We start from the raw sequence: 20,912 nt of genomic DNA, 5'->3' as shown, positions 1-20,912 counted from the left end.
TACGGGAGTTTCCTAACTTGGTGGAATTAGTAGTTTACCTTCAGTGGAACTAGTAGATACTTCCGAAAATCAGTGGTGTTTACAGGAGTTTCCTAGTACGGATACACCTCTTTTCATGCAGTGACAATGACTATTCACGGACCATATACCAATAACTTATCAACGAAATCATTTAATCTTGTACCCGCAGAAAAACAACAACTAGTGGAAACAGTTTAAACAGTATCCCAAATCTAACCTCGAAAAAAGAGGACTTGGCAACGCTACGCTTGCGACAGCATTTCTCGTTGGAGTTCACGCTGTACTCTGTATAAAAGTCAAAACTGAGTTGGAGTTGTTCTTAAGAAGTTTTCCGATATAGGGAATGAAAACACACTTTTCAAAAGTCACAACGCTATTTTATTGCTTTAAGTAGCCTAATGTTTTAAAAGTAAACACAAACGCTGCAGAATTTAGTACAGTGACCCCATTAATGCTGTTGTTGTTGCGTGTTTCTGTGACGAGATTCATACATATAATACGTGAACTTGGAGCGCAAATGTTCTGCGCATGTGCACAACGTATTTTTGCATCCGATTGAGAAAGTCACAGTCAAACTAACATTGTGTTTTTATCAGCAATAAGAAAAGTTCTTGTTTAATGTTTTGTAGCTGGTATATGTGAGTTTCTTCAAAGAGAAATCATGAACTTCAGACTCTCATCACTGATCCTGCTGTTACACATTCAAGGTATGAAACACAGTTTTGTGTTATACTGAAATACTTCAATTTATTATATATTTGTTAAAAGTATGTCAGATTTTAAACTAGTTTAGCCTCATTTAATTTACATTGCTGTACTCCAAAGACTGGATACTGTTTGGATCAGTCTCTAAAATGTTTAAAGTGAGTTTGTGTATTTAAAACTGAACTGAGAGATTTGTGTTTGAGAACAAAATTGATGAATCTGAGTTCATATCCTTACAGGACTGTCTGAATCTCTCATCTCACTCTGTAATTTTAATGAAGTTAAATACAGATAAGCTACAAATATTATTAATGTTACGGTTTCTTCTTCAGGGTTCCTAACATTGGATAATTTTAATGTAACCTGTGATAAATTGAATATTTGTGTTGCGAGGGGGAGTCTGATGAATGTGAGGTGCTTTTACTCAAACATCAACATCAAAACTGGGTTCTGGTTCAGTCAGAAACAGAGAACAAACTGGAGAAACAAAGATGAACCTGAAGATTTGACTTTAGATTCAGATTACTCAGGACGAGTGAGTCAGTGGATCACTGAAGATAAATCAGACCTCACAATAATAGATTCGAGAGAGAGAGACAGTGGAGAATATCAGCTCATGATCATTATGAAGGATGGAGTTAAACATCTCAGCTCAGTCACAGTCAATCTAACAGTTTCAGGTACATTTACATTCTCATCAGTCCAGTTAAACTCTTTTCATTTCTCATCTAATGTAAGGTTTTGATTATTTAGTTTTACAGGTGAAGATGAATCCTGAATCTACAGGACAGCGAGTAAAACTGAGCTGTGATTCCTCCTGCCCTTTAACATCTGCATATGGTTACCACTGGTACAAGAATGGACAATTTTTAACATTTGACCAAAGCATATTTGTGTCATCCAGTGAAAACACTGACAGTTATTACTGCTCTAATTTTTTACTGTCCTCTTCATCTGTGTGTGAGTCTGATATTTACACAATATTTAAATTAAAATGAAAGAACAAACTTTGCAGTTTTCTTGTTGATTCATATACAGTATGAGTGTGTTTGTAATTGATTGTGAATGTTACAGCAGTATTTTGTGACTCTTTCAGGTGTTTCTAACAGTAGCTGTTGGGGTGTAACTTACACCTCTAGAAGTGTTTGTGCTTTAGTGGGATCAACAGTAGATATTCACTCTTCATACTCACATCCCACTGGAGATACAGTAGAGAAAACATACTGGTATTACGGTTATCGTGGGGAATTCAGAGATCTACGTGAGGATCCTCGGTTTTCTGGTCGTGTGGAGTATCTGGGAAACACACTGAGAATAAAAAATGCCAGCATGAGTGACGCTGGACGATATCACTTTAACCTCATCACTAACATATCAGATGTAGTTTCTGGTTCTCCTGGAGTCTATCTTACTGTTACAGGTAACTGCTCATAATAAACTCTCTGTGCAGCACTCATTATACTGAAGCATTATAGCTCGAGTAGGAGTCTGATATCAGCACGACTGTGATTAGAGGTTTAGGTAATGCTTTATCAATCGAGCTAAATCAAAAATATGAGGCCCAACTTTGAAAAGTAGTTGATGTGAACTCTCTTTTATGAAATCTCAGGTACACGAGTGAGAAGCAGCCCAAACCCTGTGATAGATGGAGAAAAAGTGATATTAAGCTGTTCAACGGAATGCACTCTGGATAACAAACATACTTACATCTGGTATAAGAATGGACAACAGGTAACAGATGGATTGAGATTATTAAACAAGCTGTACCTGGACTCAATCAACAGTGAGGAGCTACAAGAGTATTCCTGTACTGTAAGAGGTAACACAACATCTCATCATACATCTGACTTTACGGTTACACTGCAAAAAATAAACAGTTGGATCAACTTAAAAAAATAACTTCTGTTGGTAATACCTAAAACATTAAGTTGTTTCTTATTGTGAAATTCAAGTGAAATTTTAAGTAGTTTTAGTTACCAACTGAAGTAACTCTTTAAAGCTACAGTCGGAAACTCTGGAGGACCTCATATCGAGCTCGTCCTCAGCAGTGCGTGTTTAAGCATACTTAGATTACTTACATAACACTCAGAAATACAATAAATGGTTTATAAAGAACAATTACCTGTCAAGAAGAAATATGGCAAGCTCTGCATCCAGCTTGAACCCTTTAAAAGCTCATAGATCCCTTCACCCTTCAAATGCTGGTCCGATATTGATCCTAGTTTTATTTCTGGCACGGTCGCTGTCTATCTTAATTTCCTTCTTTTCCTTGGTTGTTTTCTTTTAATTGGTTGTTCTCCTAGCTCTGGTTGTTAGCCAAGGAATCGGAAGTTTGTTAGTGAATGTTCTCTCCGCCATCACGCTGCGTTCAATCCAAGGTGGATGCATGTGATATTAGGCTTGTTCGACTTCAAGCAGCACCACCATGGCGTCATTGCTGAGCTACTTTCAGTCTCACTACATACCTGCCAACCTGTACGCATTTTGCGTAGCAGGTACTCATTTTGACCTCAAAGTACGGTGGTACGACTTGTCACACTAAACTACGCAAAAACCTGATGACGCCCTTTGCCGGGCGAAGTACTCAAAAGAAGCAACAGAAAAAAGAAAAATATGTCCTGGGCTCATCCACCACATAGAAAGTGGGGATGATTTACAAGTCTTATGGCCAATCAGTAACAAGAGTCTGCTATCGATGGAATCACAAAATCCAGCGTGATCTCCTTCCTCCACCCGCAGTTTCTGACCATCTTTTTCAACGGAGAGTCAAGACGTCTGACCCGCTAAGGTAAACTGGTCAGGGTGGATGTGCAAATAATCCTTTGAAGTCGATGATCGAGCTGGCTCCGTTTCATAACGTGCACTTGCCGCAAGATGCGCTAACATTACTTCTGATTTGTAAATGAGCATCATTTATAATTAAGCGCTTACGAAAAAGTACAATGATTTTACCATGGGGCAGATCATCCAGTTTTAGTCAAATAAAAACGGAAAGTTCACTCTCAGTGAAGGGAATCCACCTGACATCCGAGTGAAGCGGATTAAAAATAACGCGCTCTTGATAATTGTCAATAAAATAAAACATCATATACAAACCACATCAAATAAAGTTTTATAAATGGAGAATATCTCGTGTCTCGAGTGCCCACGTGATAGGTGCTTATGCCGTACTGTACTGTACTGTAAACAAAGCTACAATAAATTACAGACAGACATACAGTTAACAGCACTACTGTCACAGTTATGGTTGAATTTAAAGCAGTGTTAACTCTAAAATACTGTCTTAAAGGGGTAGTTAACTTAAAACATGTAATTCAGTCATAGTTTACATAACAGACCATCCAAACATTTATGAGTTTCTTTATTGTGTGATACACAAGTTATTTTAAAGAGTGTTGATAACCACAGTGACTGGTCCCCACTCCATTGTATTTTTTGCTAGTCAGGGAAAAACAAAAAAAAAATTCTCAATTTTTTTTGTGTGTGTTTCACTCAAGAAAGAAATCATGAAGGTTAGACACAATATGAGGGTCAGTAAATGATAACAGAATGTCATTTGTGGGTTAACCATCTCCCACTATTTAACAGTAATATCACTTTTAACAAATTTGTGCAGACATGCTAAACTTTGGAGAATACAGTATTTAACATTAATAATGTTATTAATCACCATGTAAGGCAAATTTAGTTAAACATGATTTTATTCACATGTATAATTATTTTTAAAGCAGATTATGGCAAGATGGGAAAAAAAGTGAGGCAATGTGCAGCATGTTACCTTGAAAGTTACCAAGAGGTGTGTGTGCGTGCATGTGCGCGTGTTAAATTATATGTTTCACGAGTTCACACTTACAAATAAGTTGGTTAGATTAAATTAGTAAACGTATTTGGCGTGCTGTCCGGGGAGAGGGCTCTGAGCTCGGAAATGGGCCCGAACGCAGAGTATCCCCCCCCCAGTTTAGGAATTAACCTGGTGAGTGAGAGGTGATGGGGTGGTGGAGGGTTTCTGAAGACTGCAGAGGATCTTTGCAGAGTCAAACTGTGACTTATATATGGCTTGCCTTTGTCCTGATTGGGTAGATATGATGATTACTGATTGAGGACATCTGGTGGTACTAGAGTATCTGTTGATTACTGATTATAGACAGCTGGAAGTACTTAAGTGGTTTATTTGACGTGCTCCTCCCGAACTACGTTAATAAAACATAATTTCACGAGTTCACACTTACAAATAAGTTGGTTAGATTAAATTAGTAAACGTATTTGGCGTGCTGTCCGGGGAGAGGGCTCTGAGCTCGGAAATGGGCCCGAACGCAGAGTATCCCCCCAAAAAGCAAAATTAACTTATTCGGACAGCAGCCGGGAACTGTACCCCCCAAAAATACAAATGATGAGGCTGATGTTGGCTGTGTTTGCTATGCATCCGATGGGAGTTCAATACTCGCTGCGATTGGAACCGTCTGACGGAAGTTCAATACTCACTGTGATTGTACAGGAAAGCCTCGGTTGAAAATTATGTTTATATTTGGAGGGCTTTTTGCGGCCTCCGACGGGAGTTCAATACTCGCTGCGATTGGAACCGTCTGACGGAAGTTCAATACTCACTGTGATTGTACAGGAAAGCCTCGGTTGAAAATTATGTGGACGGTTTATATTTGGAGGGCTTTTTGCGGCCTCCGACGGGAGTTCAATACTCGTTGAAATCAGAGCCATCCGACGGGAGTTCAATACTCGCTGCGATCGGACGAGTAAGCCCTCACTGATGATGGGGTGAATGAATTATATTGGGAGGGTCTTGCAGCATCCGACGGGAGTTCAATACTCACTGTGATCGGAACCCGTCCGACGGGAGTTCAATACTCGCTGCGATCGGACGAGTAAGCCCTCACTGATGATAAGGTAGGCAATTTATATCAGGAGGGCTTTGCGGCATCCGACGGGAGTTCAATACTCGCTGCGATCGGAACTCGTCCGACGGGAGTTCAATACTCACTGCGATCGGACGAGTAAGCCCTCACTGATGATGGGGTGAATGAATTATATTGGGAAGGTCTTGCAGCATCCGACGGGAGTTCAATACTCACTGTGATCGGAACCCGTCCGACGGTAGTTCAATACTCGCTGCGATCGGACGAGTAAGCACCTCACTGATGATAAGGTAGGCAATTTATATCAGGAGGGCTTTGCGGCATCTGACGGGAGTTCAATACTCGCTGCGATCAGAACCCGTCCGACGGGAGTTCAATACTCGCTGCGATCGGACGGGTGAGACCCCGTTTGTCGATGACGTGGACGATTTGTATTAGAAAGGCTTTGCGGCATCCGACGGGAGTTCAATACTCACTGTGATCGGAACCCATCCGACGGGAGTTCAATACTCACTGCGATCGGATGGGTAAGCCCTCCATTGGCGATGAGGTGGACAATTTATTTGGGAGGGCTTTGCGGCATCCGACGGGAGTTCAATACTCGCTGCGATCGGAACCCGTCCGACGGGAGTTCAATACTCGCTGCGATCGGACGGGTAAGCCATCGCTGATGACGAGGGGGATGTTTGATTATTTTCGATTTGGTGGACTTTGCGGCGTCTGGCAGGACTTCAGTACTCAATGTGATCAGGCGGTTAAGCCCCTGCTGACTATAAGGTGTACATTTAGTACATTTGAAGGCCTAGATGTAGGCCGAAACATGTTGGTGGTATTTTTAGGTTCCATTATGAACTAGCACCTTTATTAAAGCGGTTTTATAATTAAGAAGAGTGCCTTGGTGTCCTTTTGTTATTTTTTGATACATTTGGTTATTTTAGATTTGGAGGGCTTTGCGGCGTCCGACGGGAGTTCAATACTCACTGCGATCGGACGGGTAAGCCATCGCTGATGACGAGGTGGATGTTTGGTTATTTTTGATTTGGTGGACTTTTGCGGCGTCTGTCAGGACTACAGTACTCAATGTGATCAGGCGGTTAAGCCCCTGCTGACTATAAGGTGTACATTTGGTACATTTGAAGGCCTGGATGTAGGCCGAAACATGTTGGTGGTATTTTTAAGTTCCATTATGTACTAGCATCTTTATTAAAGCGGTTTTATAATTAAGAAGAGTGCCTTGGTGTCCTTTTGTTATTTTTGATACATTTGGTTATTTTAGATTTGGAGGGCTTTGCGGCGTCCAACGGGAGTTCAATACTCACTGCGATCGGACGGGTAAGCCCTCGCTGATGACAAGATGGATGTTTGGTTATTTTAGATTTGGAGGACTTTTATGGCATTTGACGGGACTTCAGTACTCACTGTGATCGGATGGGTAAGCCCCCGCTGTCGATGAGATGTACATTTGGTTATTTTAGATTTGGAGGGCTTTGCGGCGTCCGACGGGAGTTCGATACACACTGCCATTAGATGGTAAGTCCTTGCTGACAACGAGGTGAATGTTTGGTTATTTTGGATTGGGAGGGCTTTGCGGCATCCAACGGGAGTTCAATACTCGCTGGGATTGGACGGGTAAGCCCATGTTGATGTAGACTTGAATATGTTAAGTTATTACCAATTGGGAGGGCTCTAGCACCATTCTAAGAGAGTTCAATACTCCCTGCGATCGTATGGCTAAGCCCCTCCGACAATCGAACGGGTTAGAGTTGGTTTGCTGATAAGAGTTTGGTGCGCTTTTTTGATGTGGAAGCGGTTAGAGCAAGCATCACTACCGCAGCAGTGGAAAAAACTGACCCTCCGTTAGAGCATAGGAAACATCACTGCGGCGGTTGAAAACAAAACTTCTGCGGGAGCAGGGAAAACATAATTGTTGCAGCAGGAAATTTATTGAGTATACAATATAGCTGGCTGTGTGTAAATTTAGTTGCTTTAAGAAATCCTCGTACCTACGTCGATCAGACTTTTGAATTGATGTTGGTTAATAATAATGATAATAATGATATTTATAAATTATAAATGTTTTGTGTACTTGTATAGTTTGTATTGTATGGTATATTGTATTATGTTTTATGGTCAGTGCATGTGGACTAGGGGTGAGCAGCGGAGTTTGTATTTGTATTCGTAACGATCTCAAAATTGTTTGAATCTGAACACAGCAAAATCACCAGCGTCAAATCCACTCCGCCAGCGCACACACGGGCACCACTACTAGGTCTGGTGGCACTCTTATAAACACCAGCAGCATACATTCAACACTGGCGATTCCACTGCGTAATTTTTGTTTTGAAACTAAAATGCAGGACTTGCTTAATGTTAAAAGGGGTTATTAAGAGATAAAGTTTGGAACTTGAGTGGTGTTAAAAAGTTAATAAGATAGATGAAACTTGAAAACGATCTTCCAGGCGCTGAATGAGAGATTCAAAGCATGCATGGACGAGCAAGTGCTCGACCTCAATATATACACACACGCAAGGTTGATAATTGTATATTGTTTTTAAAAGCTATCATGTCCGGTTCTGCTGTAAATCATGGATGGATGAAGTTGTGGCTGCAGGTTAAGCATCAAGCCAATGCAGTCTGGGATCGAGATGTTTAATAAATCATCTAAAAGGTAAACGACGTAGGAATTGCAAAGTTGTTAAGGAGAACCCATCAAATGCTTCTAGAAGCATATATATAAAAAAAATCTCTGGTATCTTTGCAGGCAAGTAAAAATTCTCTATCCCATGAATCCAGATGACTGAGCATCACTTTTAAATGCACAGGTGATACCTACTTTGCCAGCCGAGCACCAAGACTGATGTTTTTGATCAGGGTTACAACTTGATCAATGTTATAATAGTGAAGAGAAAATCTTGGATAGCGTTTATCAAAAGCCGTGTTTAAGTAACTAAAATATAATCTTTATATGACAGTAAGTTGAATGCGTGTATGTATGACGTTTCCCAGATAGGTACGTTTGCAAGATGTCTGTTAAAGATCTGGAGATCTGGAACACATCTGGTGTGTAAAACATCTTACAAAGGTTTAAGAATGAGCTGCTTTATATGCATTCTAAATTAAAAAACGTCTTGCAGGCATCTTCAACATGTCAATATGACATCTTTTAGGAAACGTCTCAGAGACACGTTGCAAATGAGCAAAAAATCTAAATACGTCATGCAGTTGTAAACGCAGACATCAAATATACGTCTTCGAGGTGTACCTGTGCCCTTAGGGTTAACACCTTGTTACATGTTTTAATGAAAACCCTGTTTAATATAACAGACCACTGGCTGATATTGTGCGATTTTTTTTTATTTATTTTTTTTTTTATTTTTTTTTTATACATTTTATGTTAATGTTAAATAAACTTACATTTTGCCCATCAGTCATCTCCTCAGTTTATGCAAAATGGTATCAGCATGGAAGCGTACTGATGTTGAACATTTACTATTCGTTACATGCATGCCCAAGATGTATGGTGGATACAGATTATGAACGGGAATATTGTCTTATTTCGAGTCGGGGTGGCTGTTGAGCAGGTCTGAAAGTGAGTAACTTCTGGATCGTTGCTGTTTGGAGACACAAATGTTTAAAATGATTCAGTCCGAATTGGGGAACGGTTTTAACTTGTTTGCCTTAAAGAACCAGTTCAAGATAATGATTCGTTCACAAACTAAACAGACATCATTAGTCGTCACAAATAGTATTTTGGGACGGGAGGCTTTCAACGTAGCCGGGTTTAAACTGTGCTCGAGGCCGGGCAATGAATACTGATGGTAAAGCGAAGCTTCGAATCTAATTGCTTCAACAATGATTCACTATTTCTAAGCACTAGAAAAGCCTAGATATGGCACGACCTGCTGGTGAAAACGTCCTACACACTTTTTACAAAATCCACCAAGCAGAGGTAGGCTTTCGCTTGGGGGGCAGGAGAATAGAAGAATGGAGCTGTGGAAAAGAAGAATATATGGTGTTCGGGCCTGTACCGGTAGCGGAGGCAGCCTCACGCTACAGTGTTCGGTCAGGCCACAGCCAGAGGACAGGATTAGAAGGAGAAACCTGTTCCACTAGCGGAGACATGCTCACGCTTAGGAATGGTGAATAATGGAAGGAAGCTGAGGAAGGGAAGAATATAGGGCGTCTGGGCCTGTACCAGTAGCGGAGGCAGCCTCACGCTACAGTGTTCGGTTAGGCCACAGCCAGAGGACAGGATTAGAAGGAGAAGCCTGTTCCACTAGCGGAGACATGCTCACGCTTAGGAATGGCGAATAATGGAAGGAGGAAGCTGAGGAAGAGAAGAATATAGGTGGTCCGGGCCTGTACCGGTAGCGGAGGCAGCCTCACGCTACAGTTTTCGGTCAGGCTTGTCTGGAGGACAGGATTAGAAGGAGAAGCCTGTTCCACTAGCAGAGACATGCTCACGCTTTGGAATGGCGAATAATGGAAGAAGGAAGCAAATAGGGTGTCCGGGCCTGTGCCGGTAGCGAAGGCAGCCTCGCTCTACAGTTTCCAGTCGGAACATGATTAGAATGAGAAGGATCCTGGGTCTGAGCCGCTAGCAGAGCCATGCTCATGCTGCGAGGTTGCCATGCGTTGCCGATGGCTGTTGCTGATGATCCATAGCATGATCTGGCCGTGCTGGAGACTGTAACATCTACTCTAGAGCAAGGGTCTAAGCACATTCTATTAATAGACTATTGTAATATTTATTTATTACATATTTTCTATATTAGCTTGGATTGGTTTATGCATGTTAACATTTTAAACAATACTAAAACATATTAACAAGTAAAACAAACATTTTTGAGTAGACTATATCAAAAAGTTGCCCTCCAGATTATTTTATCCATTGTGGTAGCCCTTGCTAACAAAAAGTTTGGAGACCCATGGTCTAGAGCTTCTGAAGACTGCAGAGGATCTTTGCAGAGTCAAACTGTGACTTATATATGGCTTGCCTTTGTCCTGATTGGGTAGATATGATGATTACTGATTGAGGACATCTGGTGGTACTAGAGTATCTGTTGATTACTGATTATAGACAGCTGGAAGTACTTAAGTGGTTTATTTGACGTGCTCCTCCCGAACTACGTTAATAAAACATAATTAAAAACCCGTGTTCTGTCCTTTCGGCCGATGCTACTGTACTCAAAAACAATTTCCAAGGTTGGCAGGTCTGCATTAATATTGAAGTGAGATGCTACAAAATTACAGAAATGTTCAAGTACAAGTACAAGAAATCTTAGTTAAATATTGCCTAATAAATCAAATAAGTCACTGCTGCAGCTTCTGCAGGTTTCAAATTCAGGTGCCGGTGTGCCGCGTTGTTTTGTGTATCATCATTACTGGAGAAACCCCTAAAAAAGAAAATGAGGTGGAATTACTATTTTCTAACGCAAGTTGTACTTTAAATGTACTAACACAACCAAAAGTGAAAGTGTTTTAGCGCTGTCAGTGGCACTGAACGTCATAGCACATCACTCAGAACTTTTGTGTTATTTTGAAAATATGCACACAGCTGTCATGATGGTTATTTGCTGAGTAGCGCTGTGATAACGGCTGCAGTGAGACTGAAATCTGAGAATCACAGAAAAGTCAAATTCTGAATGTTCTGCCTTTTCTGAATATAACTGAGTTTGTGTCTTTTTTTCAGATCCAATGGACAAAACAAATGCTTAAATACATAAAACTGTATGATACTGATTAAAACAAGGCTTGGCTTTCTGAAGGTTTGCTACTGTAATGTTTTAATAAAGCTTTTTGGTACCTGCCTTTCAGAGATATTTATCCACATATTATAGTTGCATTAAGACATTCATAATCGTCAGATAAATGTTATCTTTTGAATATATTTCTTTGTTTTCTGTTTTGACTGCAGTATGTGGTAACACTTTCTATGAAGTCTGTGTTTATAATGCATTTTTGCAGGTATATTCCCTTATAATAAACATTATTATACTGTATGTTGTATTGTCTAATAAATAATCATTACAACAGTTACAATACATTATTTGTGGTTGCACCATTTATGAGTATGATGATTTATAACACATGACAAACTCCACATTGTTATCTTGTATTATAAGTACACGTTATCATGTATTTTAAATTTCATATATTTGCATTGTATAATATCTTACTACATCTTTGCATTTCTCACTTGACCTAAAGCAGTAAATAAACCATATGTCTTCTTATAAACATCCACAATGCTTTACACACAAATAATGAACCAAACCGAAAGCTACAGATTGGGCTTTAATGTTCTTTTAAGGAAGAACGTGTATGAAGTGCACTTGATAATTTCTCTCTATATAATGACTGTCCCCTTAAATTGTTTTACATTATTTAAGGGTATAGGGGCTATTCTGGTCAGAATCTAGAATGTGTTAACATTAAAAAGTTGCTATGTTAAAGCGAGACAGAGCTGAAGTCTATCAACATTAAGATTTCTCTTTGAGGTGTCGTAACAGAAAACAGCTTGCACTGACAAATCTTAAAACATATAAGTGTCATTGTTTTGTCTCTAGATGCACATCTGTAATGTTTTTGTTAGGTGTGTTTGTGAAAACACTTCAATGTCCTAATTTAACTCCTGGTTAACCTAAAGATTTTGCTTTTCCTATCACCCACTGCTTTCTGAAAAAGAAATGACTTCATTCCTTAAAAACGTTTCAGACTCTATTAATTCACTGATCTGGGGAGGGTGCTAGTACAGTAAGTACTTGATATGTGCAGGCTTTTCTTCACATTGACCTGATTTTAAAAAAGAAGGAACTGAGATCATCATTTGCTAAAACTTTACAAACCACTGCTGCATGCAGCGATAACTGCACAACAACTGTACTGTGTGTCAGGAACAGTGGACAAATAAACCGAAAAGCAAGCGATGTCGGGGGGTAAACAAAAAACACTTTAATAATTAACAAAACAAAAGTCCACGAGGGGGCAAACAACAGTAAACAGGTTATATAAATACACTGGACAGACTTAACACACAACTAGACTTGACCTTAGACTTTGACACTAGACTTGAACAGCAAATACAAGCTGATATGAACACACCATGACAACGTGTTCCCACACATAACATGGTACTGTCAGAATCCTGTCAAATAGAACTAGACATTAAAACAAGACAAGATTCTGACAGATCCTGACACTGTGTAATGAATTCATGTTTCATCTTTTAATTATATGCAACTTAAACTAAATGAATTTTCTGGGCTTTGTCTTTCTTCAGATACAATGAATAAAACCAATAAAACAAATGACAGAAACAATAAAGAAATGGACAGTTCAGTGTTTCTGTCTCAGTTTCTCATCGTAAGAGATTTGTGGATGTGGTAAATAAATTATCAAGTAAAACAAATAGAGGTGAGAAATAAGAATTTTATTAATTATATAAATTATAGACTATAATACAATACACTAATGGTCAGATTTTATAACATTATCTTTTTCTATGTGTTTGTCACTGTTAGACTCACATGTCTGTGTGTTGTAAGGGTGGATTCACTACAGTGGTTCAGTCTGTAGGAACGCCGAAATGACTGAGAAATGTTAACAGCAAGATATTATAAAACTGTGTATTTCTGGTCAATTATCACCCTTCTGCAACCTATACCAACGACGGAAATAAGTGCAGTTATAATAGCAAAATATGTGGGAGAGCATTGCTAGAATATAAATATATTGAATTGCAATATGTAGCGTTTAAATATTACCTTTAAATCAAAACTAAACAACAGATTGGTAAATTAAAAGGTTTAATAACAGTACTGACTTAAAGTTACAATTGAAATGGTTACACTTTAAATGCATGAAATGGTAATTAATACAAATAATTGACTGTTTCCAATGTATGTGAGATATTACCTGATAAGAGAATCAACATTAAGAACTGGAATCTAAACCCAAGAACTCAGGTAAAGAAGAAAAGCAGAGGGCAGAAAGCAAATGGCCAATGCCAAAAGCCCAGAAAATCATGAAAACCGAGACCTATATTCTCTTTCCCTTGACCATGTCACTAAACCTAACATCATACATTCAAACTGACCAATCAGAAGACCACACCTTTAACCCCCACTGTATTGAATAAACAGCTGTGACAATAGTCTGTGATCACTATCAGTAAGCACAGGAATCCAGATGGTACAGTATGGAAAAGGGGGTTGTGACGAAGTAATAAATTCCTACAAATCCGCCCTTTGGCAGCGTGGGCCACACGTAAGAAGACCCATGATGACACAGTTCATAAGATTATGCTTTCAGTTGTGTGCAGTGGTCATCTTCAGACTTATTGTCCAAACTGGTTGCTGGTTGATGAGACTTGAAGACGTCCTTCTCCTTACAGCCCTGCATGAAAGGCTTCATCGAATGGAATTGCACCTTTCGTAATCATGCAGATTTCCATCGATACTTCACACTTTCACAAGAACAGGCCCTGAAGGGGATTTCACTTTTGTCCTTCTCTTTGAGGCAACACCCAAGATGTAAAACAGCAGGAATCCTGTGATTCAAGCAAATGGCACAACAAACAGCAAAGCATATGGCATTTGTCACTGAAGTTTTAAATGGTCAGATTGGTCTTCAGCCTTAAATCCCTGTCAAATACATTAAAACATGGTCAAGGTGAGAATAAAAGAAAAACTGATAAAAGCTCTTATATTGTTTTGGAAACATGTAAATGAAATGCTTCTTCTTAAACTTAGCAAATGTTAGTTTTAACAACCCACTTTGTCAGTAGAAGCAACAACAACAATATATTCAGTGTAACCAAATACATGATATTTAAAGATCTTAATTTTCCAGTATAACCATTATAAATGAAATGAACAAAATGAAAACAAAGAACATGATAGTTTTAAATGTCTTGCATAAAGAGCAAATTAAATGTAAAACATAATAGCAAAATTAATGAAATTATTACACATAGAAAATTACTCTTTATCAAGATTTCAATATTTGGGACAAAACTAATCAAACTTTTTGAAAAGAAACCAAAACAGATGCTTAAACCACATTTTGAAAATGACTAAAGTGAGGCAAATTGTGTGTGATCTGGCTCTAATCTTCTCAACGCCGTGTTTTTAGTTAAGAAGCATGGTAAAAGTGCTACTGGATCCTGTTGTGAGGTAAAACATTTTCATTAATGCAATTGTATAACACAATGTAGCCACATGGCATTTTTGTGCTCCTCTTTAGGGTCTTACTGCAGCTATACAAGGAATAGCAGAGTTTACCACTTAGAAGACAAATCTTTCAACATAGAAACACATACAACTTGAAACTGGTAGACAATTTCAAGAGCAAAAGTTATTTCCTTAACACAAGACAACTGGTCTAGAATACATGTAGCTTCAACAACCTCTCACTTAAATGTTTTTTTTTCAAACACTTACAGTGGAAACAGTCAAGTGTTTTAAGAAATTAACTTCATTAGCCTATGTGTACATATAGTACAACAAACAACTAGAATTTGTGTTCTATAGAAACAACAATGCATTACGAACAATTACAAATCAGGAAATGCAAACAGGATAATCTACAAGAATGTTAAACACATGCTAACTGGCTGCTAAGCCACTAGCAAGTGAGGTTAACAGCTGGAGTCCTTGCATGAACAATGCAGTTAACTCAGTAATGATTTTACCTGCAAAACCAGATTGCTTACATCTGCCCTTAGAAAGTGATTTCCTACATTTTAAATAATAAGGTGGAGGTCTGCCCCTGCCCAATGACCAGCATTTCTCCTCTATATGGCCTATTTTATGACAGGAATTACAAAGCCTGTTCATTTCACCACCGGGTCTGTAGCTTGGTTCTACTGGAGCTTCAGGAGGTCTGTGACTCTCTAATGCTTCATTCACATCATGCGGTTCTGTTCCAGCATGTTGATGCATCACCCCAATCACTGAAATAGGATCACTTTTCTGGGTTCTGGAAATACATTCTATTTAGTACAAGTAGCATAATTTTTAGTCCCATAGCTGTTAAGCGTTTGGGGAGACTTAGTGTCTCGCACAATTAGTTTAGCCTTCACATCTGCAATAATGTCTTTATACTTCTCACACTGTTTAGCCAGGGCTAACTGCTCAGATGATAGTTGATATATCTGAGTTTGAAGATTTTGGATCTTTGCCTCTGACTTTTTTAATTCAGCATTTTTGGTTCTCAATTCATCACCTTTAGCATTCAAGACTGAGTCAAAAATTGCATTATTTTTATGTAGCTGCTTGCACGTCATGAAATTCAAAGCCTCAATGATTTCAGCATGTTTGGATTTTCTTTGTTCACTACTAACTGTGTGCCACCATGTAAGAATATCATCACTGGTAGCATTGTTATCCAAACCCTTTCTATTTAATTTAGAAAGTGTAGGTTCAACTTTCTCGCTCCATATAGCAAACAATATATCATTACTTAAATTAATCCCTTCCATCCCTGAGGAGATAATCTGAAATAATCTCTACTGTACAATGATGATAGAACTATTTAAGGTCCTTCTAATTTCTGTTTCATACAAATCATGCAAATTTTACTAACTAGGTTATTGTTTTGTCTTTTGCTACCTCGTGGGCTCTTTTGTTATTAAACCTTTTTGAGTTCACCTATATTTGCACTTGGGTCCATCCTTTGTGATCCATGACAGAAGTTGCAGTAGTGTATAAATTACATTGTTTTAAATACATCCTTTAAGGAATTTCCAAGCAAAGGATAGATCTGAGAGGGGCTTGAAAATATTTTTCTGTACAAAGGGAGGCTGGTGGAACAAGATTTTTTTGTCTTATACCATGTTGTGTTAAGCAGTTCAAAATAAGATAAATCTATTTTTATATGTCTAACTTAATTCTATATACTCAATATTACTGTTGTGCAATTCAAATGAAAACCCTTCAGGTAATGTTGGGGCATGGGGGGTTCCAGTTTCTTGGACTTTCCTTAGGGCCCCAAAATGGTGAAGACGGCACTGTTTACAGGACTCTCCAACAAATAACAGCTACACGTAAAGATAAGAATAGTTGTCTGATTATGTAAAATTCAAGCATGTTATGAAATGCTTACCTTCTTCTTATGCTATGAAAAGTGTCAAAAAGTGAAGGAGAGTCTTTCTTTAACATCCGCTTGAGTACAATAATCAGATCATTAAATGATCTACCACAACTTCAGATATTGACACAACTTTACAAACCGGTTGAGGTCAGAGATCTCCACGAGCACGTATGTATACACATTTATTTGTATTGAATCTTTGAAATGTTATGAAAAACAAGCATGTTAGTTGTGTTTTATTTTACGGTAATAACTGTCTGATGAATTAAGCGTCACAATGATGTTTTATTTTCTCTCAGGAATAAGAAAAGAGTTTTGGGTCTTTTGTGACTTTCTACAAAACTACATCATGAACTTCAGACTCTCATCATTGATCCTGCTGTTACACATTCAAGGTATGAACACTATTGAGTAAACATCAGTTTTGTGATTGTTGGACATTTGGGAAAAGTATCAGTGTTGTTTACTGCATTAAGACAGTGATATAAGACAAGAGTCAATACAAACCTTAATTATTCAAACGAAAAAATGTAAAAGCTGTCACTTGGGCGATACCCTTTCAAAAGTAAACTTTATTTCTACCTAAACAGTGCATATAAGTATCTCAAAGGTAGATATTGATTCTGAGGTATGTAAATAGTTCATATTAGGATTTTTTTTCTGACAGTGTAAGTAAATAAAGACAAGCTGGAGAGGCCAGAATGTAACCACAAAGTTGTTTTCCCAAAGACGCTTTACATGTAATTTACAGCTTTTTGTTTGTAAGGGGGGATTCACTACAGTGGTTCAGTCTGTATGAACACTGAAATGACTGAGAAATGTTAACAGCAAGTATTTCTTGTCAATTATCACCCTTCTTAAATGGAAATAAGTGCAGTTATGATAGCAAAATATTGCTAGAATAAATATATTGTATTAATATGTAGAGTTTAATTATTAGCATGAAATAAAAACTAAACAACAGATTAGTAAATTAAATGCTTTAGTAACAGCACTGAAATAAAAATTGAATTGGTTACACTATAAATGCATGAAATGGTAAATAATACATAGTACAAATTAATGTTTCCAACGTGTATGAGATATCATCTGATAGTATAAAGAACAGGTGCACTACTGTAAAAAATGAATCTATTATGGTTCCTACATAATATATTTTATAAAACACTGCTGAAATATGTTTTCTAGAGGCTTAGACCTTTCCAATGATTTATAGTTTGTTGTGATTCGATAAAAGTTTACATCCAAAATATTGAAGTAAAGTCAGGTGTCCCGTATACGGGATGGTGACGCTTAATTAATAATTTTTTTAATAAATAACCCGCAGATATTAGCACTCCCATCAGCGCTATTTTGGAATTGCGCTCTCGTGCTCATTTGCCCCATTTGGTAAATCTGGCCCTGTAACATGTAACAATAAGTATGTAACAATGTGTAACGTGGGGTGCTTCAAAGAAAGCAATGGAGAATTGAATCCATGTGCAAAGAGAGGTTTATTAAACTAAATCCCAAAGGGCAGGCAAACACATCCAAAAAGGGGCAATCCAAGAGAGTAATCCGAATATCAGGCAATTGGTCAGGGCAGGCAGAAAACAAACAATATCCAATATAACAGGCACAGGTCAAAACAGGCAAACACAGAAATGAAAACATGATTCTGAATAACAAGTAGGTAGACAGGCTAACAAACAGGCTAAACAATAATCAGCAGTGATATTAACAAAAGGAAGTGGCTTTATAATAAACAAACAGTAAGTGGGAAGTGAAGCATGGCATGACATGATTTCAAAATAAAAGCCAGAACAGAACAGGGTGTCAAAATAAAAGTACAAATCACAAAACACAACACAAAGTCCTTACAGAACCCCCCCCCCCCTTTAAAGGGCGACTCCTGGAGCCCAACACACATTAAACATATAATCCAAAGGCTTGGACCTGGGTCATGGGGCAGGCTTGGCCCTGGGTCATGGGGCAGGCTTGGCCCTGGGTCATGGGGCAGGCTTGGACCTGGGTCATGGGGCAGGCTTGGACCTGGGTCATGGGGCAGGCTTGGACCTGGGTCATGGGGCAGGCTTGGACCTGGGTCATGGGGCAGGCTTGGACCTGGGTCATGGGGCAGGCTTGGACCTGGGTCATGGGGCAGGCTTGGACCTGGGTCATGGGGCAGGCTTGGACCTGGGTGATGGGGCAGGAATGGACCAAGGTTGTGAGGTAGGCTCGGATCTGGGTACACCTCAGCCTCCTCCTTGGTGTCCTCTGCCTCCCTCTTGTGTCCATACACTACCCCCCAAAAAAACTTTCGCTGATCAGGGTGGCGCTGGAGGCGCTTTAGACCCTCCAACTGGAACATGCCGTGAAGGTGACTCAGATGAATCAGGTGAACCAGACGACTTAGGTGAATCTGGTGAACTAGACGACTCAGGTGAACCCGGCGAATCAGGCAACTTTGGTGAAACCGGTGAAACAGGCGACTCAGGTGAACCCGGAGATTCAGGTAAGCCAGGTGATTCAGGTGGTTCAGGTAAGCCAGGCGATTCAGGCGGTTCAGGTAAGCCAGTTGATTCAGGCGGTTCAGGTAAGCCAGACGATTCACTTTTGATGGGAGGTGCACCAGATAATCCAGACACAGGGGCTTGAGGAACACAGAAAACAAAAGAGCAGAAAGCAGACCACACACACCACAGGGCCATGGCAAATGCAGGAAGCACCGAGTTCATGAGACATACCTCAGTAGTAGCAAAAGTCACAGAACAGGATACAACTTGATGTGAGATCCGAGACGTCCGTACTGACACCATCTCAATAGGTCGATTGTTCTGGCGTAGTCCAAGCAAAGCAAATAGTGGATTCATGTTGCCGGCTGGAAATTACAAACCTCCGCTGGATTCTGGTTAGGCTGATTATTAATGAAACGTTGTCCAATTTAATACTCACTCATATATTTTAAATCTTGAAAGAAATGATTTGTTTGTGCGTGTCTCTGTGAACATTTAGTGTGGTGAATGTAAACTCAGCTGACTTTTACCATTCTAATAAAAAATATCAATTACAGTAACCTACCTAGGTCAAATCTTAAACACTGGTCTATAAATAAGACTTTATTGTGGTCATTTAGGCACAACAATAGTTTTCTGGTTGAATGTTCAGCTCAAGTCTAGAAGGCCCAACAAGTCATGATGCCAAACATGAATCAGAATAAGTTCAGGTATTGCACATCTTTAGCAGACCACCTAAAAATCCACTAGAATGCCGGAAATCACATCCACTTAATCCAAAATTTCCTTGGGGTGGACCTTCAGCTATGTCTGCCTCACAGAATGCAACCAATATTGTCCATCTCCAGTAGGACGCTCCTATCAACGGATTTGGGCCTCCACACAAACCACCAGAATGCAGCGTACAACATCAAATTAACTCCAACTCTCTGATATCTGAGCCACCAACTTGTGTGACAAAATCTCACTCCAAGGTTTTTTGAAAAGTTGGCAGATATGCACTCAAGAGTTGCAGAAAGGAGCAGATGTGTACAACAAATGTGTAAAAACAACAACAGTAGCATTCATCACATTTTTTATTCGAGACAGAGAGAGAGCATGCAGGTGCGTCTTCTCTTCGCTCTGTTTACAAGTTGCCGTCGGCATGTTTAATGTGTCTGTGCGGTTTGTGACTTGTGCCAGGGCTAGCATCGCTAATCATAGCTTACATCAACTTTTACTAGCAGTGATTTTAAATGGATTTTTCCAAATAGCATGACAAAATGTACCTTTCCAGTAGAAACTTCGCATGGGAAGCCCAACCTGTCCTATTAGCTCACGCCAGCTGCCAGCGTGTCTCCCATAAACACTCTGGTCTTGTTTCTTTCTTCATAGTCCTTTCTCTTCTTGTCATACACTTTGTAGACACTTTTTCTCTTGCGACTCTCAGACATTTTGAAAAAAAAAACACAGTGAGAACGCGAGCTTCAATGAATGGTTGAAACGTAGCACAACACACATACACGTGAAAGTGCGCATGTGCAGAAAGCGAACCTAGGGACGAGCACGTACGACAGTTGTACGTACACATATCATCAGAATGATTGACATCTGGGGTGACCAATAATATAGGTGATCCCCCCGGAAAACGAAAATCTTCTGCTATACCTTTAATTTACATTATTGCTTTCTAGTGCAGGATCTTACATTTGGATCTCAAAAATATGCTTACATTCACATTATACTGTTA

General features: G+C 39.2%; 3 protein-coding genes across 8 annotated transcripts in view; all 3 read left to right on the top strand.

The window, feature by feature from the left end:
• LOC129454190 (sialoadhesin) overlaps window positions 1-12,933 on the top strand; it is a 238,850-nt gene extending 225,917 nt beyond the window's left edge. For 3 of the 6 annotated variants that reach the window (XM_073865592.1, XM_073865593.1, XM_073865591.1), the window contains exons 2-6: window positions 651-728; window positions 1,059-1,406; window positions 1,480-1,686; window positions 1,823-2,146; window positions 2,336-4,546. In XM_073865592.1, the coding sequence (XP_073721693.1) occupies window positions 683-728; window positions 1,059-1,406; window positions 1,480-1,686; window positions 1,823-2,146; window positions 2,336-2,625 (1,215 nt within the window). In that variant the 5' untranslated portion in view covers window positions 651-682 and the 3' untranslated portion in view covers window positions 2,626-4,546. Of the gene's footprint in view, window positions 1-650; window positions 729-1,058; window positions 1,407-1,479; window positions 1,687-1,822; window positions 2,147-2,335; window positions 4,548-11,286 lie in introns of those variants that run through there. The other 3 variants (XM_073865589.1, XM_073865594.1, XM_073865590.1) reach the window with 2 other exon arrangements.
• The window catches only part of LOC141363091 (uncharacterized), a 218,808-nt gene that overhangs the window by 192,193 nt on the left and 5,703 nt on the right, over window positions 1-20,912 (top strand). The gene's annotated exons all lie outside the window — the stretch shown is intronic.
• LOC129454156 (uncharacterized) overlaps window positions 16,838-20,912 on the top strand; it is a 51,049-nt gene continuing 46,974 nt past the window's right edge. Inside the window, exons 1-2 of the mRNA XM_073865613.1 lie at window positions 16,838-16,856; window positions 16,988-17,083. Of these exons, the coding sequence (XP_073721714.1) occupies window positions 17,038-17,083 (46 nt within the window). The 5' untranslated portion in view covers window positions 16,838-16,856; window positions 16,988-17,037. The remainder of the gene's footprint in view (window positions 16,857-16,987; window positions 17,084-20,912) is intronic.

Source organism: Misgurnus anguillicaudatus, unplaced genomic scaffold (genome assembly GCF_027580225.2).
Source record: "Misgurnus anguillicaudatus unplaced genomic scaffold, ASM2758022v2 HiC_scaffold_32, whole genome shotgun sequence".
In the NCBI taxonomy this organism is placed as follows: Eukaryota; Metazoa; Chordata; class Actinopteri; order Cypriniformes; family Cobitidae; genus Misgurnus; species Misgurnus anguillicaudatus.
This window is presented reverse-complemented; position numbering and strand designations above follow the sequence as displayed.